General features: G+C 28.2%; 1 protein-coding gene across 1 annotated transcript; it reads left to right on the top strand.

Moving 5' to 3' along the window:
* Nucleotides 1–2331: 2331 nt before the first annotated feature.
* Nucleotides 2332–6061, top strand: LOC101500787 (pyruvate dehydrogenase (acetyl-transferring) kinase, mitochondrial-like). The gene is made up of 6 exons (XM_004488133.3): nt 2332–2920; nt 4080–4338; nt 4561–4741; nt 4890–5037; nt 5227–5440; nt 5734–6061. Exons 1-6 carry the CDS (start codon nt 2672–2674, stop codon nt 5790–5792), a joined length of 1110 nt encoding a protein of 369 aa, XP_004488190.1. The 5' UTR covers nt 2332–2671; the 3' UTR covers nt 5793–6061.
* Nucleotides 6062–7101: the final 1040 nt, after the last annotated feature.

The following is a 7101-nucleotide window of genomic DNA, read 5'->3' as shown; positions in this document are numbered from 1 at the left end:
TACCGTTATTAATATCATAAGAGAAGAAAAAGTAAATTATCATGGTAAATTAAATAGAGATATTTTATAGAAATTCATTAATATATGTGAAATTTGGAAAAAAATCTTATATTAAACAGAGAAGAAAATCTTAAAAGTAATTGTTATAATAAAGGACATAGAGGGCATTAATATTAATTAATTAATATTTTCTTAGTCACTTTATAAATAGGTTATTCAACATGAATAGTAAGAATATTATTCTCATAGTATTATATTTTATGATAGTAGGAAACACACTAATGAATAGTAAGAATAATTTGTTAAAATTATTATTATTATTTTTATTTATAATTATTTATTAACCGAGTTTGACAAAAAATCACTCACAATTTTAAATAAGTAAAATCGAATGATAGTTTATAATTAGTTTTATTTTGTTTGTTAATGCTTAAAAGAGGTGTATATTGTTAGTCTACACCTTCTAGTTTTCATGTGTAGATTAAAAACATACACATTTTCATTTGGACAAAATTTCCTCTTTACTATTTTAAATAAACAAAATTAAAAGATAATTTTGTAAGTTTTATTTTACATAGTAAAAATAAAAATTAAATTAAAAAAATATAAATTACATCTTTACCTCTCATTTGTGTTGTTTTTCAAAAGAGATAGTTGAATTCTTTCTTTGAAACAAAAAAGTGTACATAGCTAATTTATACCAACTAAGAAATAAATCAGTGTAAATTAACGAACCCCTTTATTAATATATGTAAAATAAACAAAATCAATACTTATTATGAAATAGATAGAATAATAAAATTTAATTTTTCATTATGTTATTAATTTAAAGTCACATCATTTTTTATATTTATTTATTTTAAGTGATTTAAATTTAGCATTTGTTTTTTTTTTGAAACCACAATTTTCTCATTGGTACCAATAAATTTACGTTAATTAAATTTAATAACATAATAGTAAACCTCGAAAAAAAACAATTTCTTTAGTGCTCATGAACAAAAGCTGAGTATGGGTATCTATAAAATAATATATATATATATATAGGAAGATATTAAATAAAAGAAATTTTAAATGAGCGGCTGAAATTATTAAATATTGACAACACAATCTATATGAATGATCAAGATTAGAAGAAAGAGTTGTGATTTTTTTAAATAATTATTAGTCAAATAATTCTTAATCATGATCATCTATATATAGTTGTCTAGTTATTATATATAATACAAAATATATTTTAAAAATACTAAAATAAATATTAACAAATATTTCAAACACATATTAAGAAATAAAATATAAAAATATTGTCTTATATAGAAATATTATCTTAAAAGTAGTTTGTTTATTTAATTTCTTTCAAAATTTAAAAATTGTCCTAACCAAAAATAGTGTATTTAAAATAAGACTTTTATTATTAAGTTATTAACATGTGTTTCTTACACACTTACGAGGAAAAATGACGTGGCTTCAAAGAATTAGTTGCATGTTGCAATATCGCAACCAATCTTCACATGAAAAAACAGAATAATAGTAAACCATAAATAAACGTTAGATATTAATATATACAAAATTATAAAACCGTGGGCAAATGCAACGAGACGTGTGAATTAAGAAGCTCATGAAACTAAGAAAGGAAAATACACGTGAATTTCTTTGAAATTCATAACAAACGCAAAATCACGCCATCAGAACACAAGAACATATTCCTCTTCAAAAACCACTATTCTCTTCTTAATTGTCTCACTCATTTACAATAACTAAATAAAAAATATTCGATGGTGAAATAAGAAGATATTTGTTCCCTCACAAAATCAACATAGTTTAATGGCAGCTTTGTTTTACATTATAATAATGTTGCCATATGTTATGTTATAAATTTTGAAGACTTTAATCATGATGTATTATTGTCAATTATCAATGTAAATAAATTAGGTATATTATTGATATTACAGTTGTAATTAATTGTTAATATAAAAACTCTTTATATAGTATATATAAATTAAATGTTTAAATATTTTTACCAAAAATAATGAGATTTGACATAATAGAAAAGCTTCATTTTGTATTAATGTAAAATTAGTTTATAATCGTAGTATATTTTCTACATAGGTGCGAACACAAGAATCAACATTTTTTTAATTTAATAATATAAAAATGACTTTTGTAAAAATGTAATAATTTAAAACGACTTCAGCAAAAAATATTAAAAACCACGAAGATGAATTTTAAAATTATTGTTATTAGAGAAAGACAAAAAAGCATATTCTATTTTTATTTTTTTTTTTATTTTTTGAAAAACGGGCTTATATAATAAACACATGTACGAAGCTTATCTCACAAATTCAATTCCAAAAAAAAAAAAACACAATTAGAACCATCTTCTTCTTCAAATTTCCACACTTGCGTCAAAACCAAAGTTTCAATCTTTATCGAAAAAACCCCACATTAAAATTAAACATAGTTCTACAAAAGTTTATAAAAAAAAGACATGATTCATTATTTACAGTACAGTTTTTTTCTCTTTCTGTTACAAAGTGGTTTGTTAGTATCACCTTTATCTTGTTCTCTATGTTAGTTTCATTAGATTGTTCAATTGGGTCACATTTTTCATTCTCAAATTCTTTTGTTATTGAATTTAAAACAAAAGAGAGGAAACTTTGGAGTTTGAACCATCATGGCTGCAAAGAAAGCCATTGAAACATTCTCCAAGAGCTTGATTGAAGATGTTCATAAATGGGGTTGTTTTAAACAAACAGGTGTGAGTTTAAGGTACATGATGGAATTTGGTTCAAAACCAACTGACAAGAATTTGTTGATTTCTGCACAGTTCCTTCAGAAGGAACTTGCTATTAGGATTGCTAGAAGAGCTATTGAACTTGAAAGTCTTCCTTGTGGATTATCACTAAAACCTGCTGTTTTGAAGGTACCCTTTTGATTATAACATTGTAATATGGAAAAATAAATTTTGGGTTTTTGTTATTTTTTTTCATGGATATGGTGTTCTTGATTTCATTCACTTTGATTTTTAGCATAGTTTTGATTCTTTGAGGTTATCTTTTTTTAAATAAAAAATCGAGGGAGAATAATTTATTTTTTTCATTTAAGTGACAGTGACACGATGACTATTTTACAATTGTGTTCGAGATCGTATCAACTATGTTCCTTCCTCGAGATTATGAGTCTAGACTCTTATCGCTGAATTGACTCTTATCACTGAATTGACATCTAATGTAACTTTTGATCTTATCTTTCTTATCACTGAATTGAGATCTAATGTAACTTTTGATCTTATCTTTTTTATGGGGAAGGATGACTTGGATGTTTCTTGCAAGTTTCCATAATTTGTAGTTTTATTTTGTTTATTTTTGTGTCTTGCAATTATTGAGTTGACTCAATTTTAAAAGCTAATCTTATTAGTATTAATAAAAAAAAGTATTTTTGGGGATTAGCATTTAGAATATAATAATTTGCTTTTGGTTTCTAATTTATAATATTTGTGGATAACAATCATGTCTTGTTAAACCAATTTTGCATTTTGCTTGGCATGTAAGCATGTGAACTGTGATGTTCTGTTCTGTTTCAATGTGTACAATATTATTTCTTTTAGAATTGTTTAATACAATAATTTTAAAGAAAGCTTAACCAACTTCAAAACTTGAATGTGAACAATGCTACTTTGCGCTGAAATTTTTACTTAGCAGAATCAAAGCTCTTAAGTTGTTCTTAGAGGTTACAGTATATTATCAAGAACAACCAACTAAATGAAAAGTTTAAGCTTTCATGTCGATTGGTTATTGATTTATGCTTTAAATTTGAAATTAGACATTTTCTCTCCCAAGCAGCATTGTCAAATTATGGCTATAGTGTAGCGGAATTTTGACAAATTGCTATTGTTCTATGATAAGTTATTTAGAACAAAGTGCTGTCAAATAGCGTAGTAGTAATTTGGACAAATTACTATTTTATGTGATATGCGGTTGAGAACACTGCTCCCAAGCTACATTAGGGAGAATGACTTTCTGTAATACTGATGTTATGTAAAATGTTGATTGAATTTATGTGCTACATTTTTATGATTTTAGGTTAGGGATTGGTACGTGGATTCCTTCCGCGATATTAGATCATTCTCCGAGATCAAGAATATGAATGATGAAAAAGAGTTCACTGAAGTGATCAAGGCCATAAAAGTTAGACACAACAATGTGGTACCTACAATGGCCTTAGGTGTTCAGCAATTGAAGAAGGATATGGATCCAAAGATTGTTAATCAAGATGTTGTTGAGATTCATCAGTTCCTCGATCGCTTTTACCTGTCAAGAATCGGAATCCGCATGCTCATAGGTTAGTTTGGAAAACACTCTCCCTATCTTCTAAAAGACTATCAGTGCATGTTTGGTATAATGGTGGAATGGCTCCAATTTGAAGCTTTACTTTGTGGCTTCTGGTCGAACATGCAGTGAATCATAAACAAATGTGAAAGCGAACATAGCATAAGAAGTTTATTTACCACTACTTTTGATTCTTTGGATTGATTATATGTGTTTTCATTTTTGTTGAATTCAGGGCAGCATGTTGAGTTGCACAATCCAAATCCTCTACCTCACGTCGTAGGCTATATACATACAAAAATGTCTCCGGTGGAGGTGGCGAGGAATGCTAGCGAGGACGCACGCGCTATATGTTGTCGCGAATATGGAAGTGCCCCTGATATTCATATTTATGGCGATCCTGATTTTACTTTTCCGTGAGTTACATACTTTTCATTTCCATGAATTCATTTGTTTTTGTTTAATGCTAGAAATGATTATCTCATGCAGATTTAAAGTTTTAGTCAAGTTATTTCTGTTCTGTTTTAAAAAATATATATAATTACTGTATGTTTTTTACAACAGATATGTTTCAGCTCATTTGCATCTTATGGTATTCGAGTTGGTTAAGAACTCGCTGCGTGCTGTCGAAGAGCGTTATATGAATTCTGACAAAGTTTCGCCTCCCATACGAATAATAGTTGCTGATGGATTAGAGGATGTTACCATTAAGGTAACTTGTTAACTTTTATGATCCAGTTGTTGCTATTTGACAGCACTTCGTATTGAATAGCGTATTGCAGAACAATAGCGATTTGTTCAAATTCCACAAAACTATAGTGCTATTGTCGCTATTTGACAACACTGGTGGGTATTATCGAGATTCTTTGTTAAAACATTTGGTCTAAAAATGACATTGTAGATATCAGATGAGGGAGGTGGAATACCAAGAAGTGGCCTGCCAAAGATTTTTACATATCTGTATAGTACTGCAAGAAATCCGTTGAATGAGCATGAAGATCTTGGAGTAGCTGATAATGTGACAATGGCGGGATATGGATATGGCCTTCCTATTAGTCGTCTATATGCTCGGTATTTTGGAGGCGATCTTCAAATAATCTCTATGGAAGGATATGGTGAGTAAAATTTCCACTTCATAACATAAAGGATTACAGGTTGATAGGATAATCTCATTAGTCATTTTCTATGTAGCACCGACACTTCAGGTGTGTCTCATACAACATTGACACACATGACTACATTCATTTACTTTTATTTTATCAAATTATTACTAGTGCCAACGTGTGAGTATCTATCTAGTGTTGGCGCTTCATAGCTAATTTTCTTAGTTAGAGATCCTTTTGAACTTCTACAAGCATAATGACTACTTATATTCTGATAGGGTCATTGGTTTATTCTTTGTTTGTAGGGACTGATGCATATCTACATCTATCTCGTTTGGGAGATTCACAAGAACCTTTGCCTTGAAATTAAGTCATTTACTTTTCGGTTACACTCAAGAGTCGTGACTTGTGGTATTCAACTCCAAAGAAACATTATGGTAGGACAAAGACATAAAAAAAGGACCAAGTGTTGTCAACTTTTCATCATATTCTATACTAATAAATTGAGAAATTTGTTGTAAATATTTTTACACATAACATTGTTTATGGTAAAGGTCCTTTCTTTGCCTTTCAGTCCATCTTTGGGATTTTGTCCCTTTGTTATTGTTTAGAATGAATAAGGAAATTGATGCATATGGAGGGCCATTTTTGTGTGGTCCTGGGAAAACTTATCCAATCCTATCCAATGAGCAATCATGATCACTATTGCAATGAGAAAATGAGAGGACTTAAATGCCATCATTTAATTATTTACATGAATAATCAATTTTAGGAAAAAGATAGAATGCACTATTCTTTGGATCCGGATTGTGTGCACGACAATTCTATGCAGTCAAGTTATCTCGATCATTCGACTAAAATCAGATGATTCAAATTTTAAATTGAATTTTTTTTATTTTTAAATTTTACAATCTAAACTATGTGATTTTGATCACATGGTCGAGATATGTGTGATTATCTCACACAACATTTAATTCAAATATCCGTCCTTTAAAATGAGATATTTGCTAACATAACTCTATTTTCTTTTTAATGTCTCTTCTGTAGTCCCTCCATCCTTCTTCTACCTTCACCTCCCACCACCTATTGCACTCCTTTTTTTTTTTTCTCTCTCTCTTATTTCAAATAATAAAAAAGGTATATAATTCTTTGAGAAAAAGAGGCGGTATAAAAAAATTTTATACTAATATTTAATAATAATCATATATTCTATCAATTTATCTTATTTCACCTCACTTTAATAGTTAAATATAGAAAAATAGATAACTTTTATTGATTATCAATGTAAAACTCTTTTACAATGATGATACTTATTCAAAAACATGTATTTTATAGATTTTTTTAGAACGTAAGAGTGGAAAAGAAACTACCTTCTTAATCACTTTTTGAAATAAAACAGTAACATTGGATTAAAAAAAAAAATCTTAAATAGTGTTTTGGTGGACAAAACATAGAGCATAGGTGAACAGTAATTTTTTTTAATGCAATAATTCTAACATGTTACTTGAATTAATAATATTTTTAAGATAAATTAAAACTTAGATTAATTCTATTTATACGTTTGGATATAGACTCCATGTGTTTAATGTAATTGTAATTGAAATAAGAAACTGTCCATAAATTGTCTTTTTGTTATTTTGTATGGTGTCGTGCCAAATGGAGGTTGCTACCTA

The sequence above is a fragment of the Cicer arietinum genome, chromosome 1 (assembly GCF_000331145.2).
Source record: "Cicer arietinum cultivar CDC Frontier isolate Library 1 chromosome 1, Cicar.CDCFrontier_v2.0, whole genome shotgun sequence".
Taxonomy (NCBI): domain Eukaryota; kingdom Viridiplantae; phylum Streptophyta; class Magnoliopsida; order Fabales; family Fabaceae; genus Cicer; species Cicer arietinum.
Note: the sequence above shows the minus strand (reverse complement) of the source record. Positions and strands in the feature narration are given on the sequence as shown.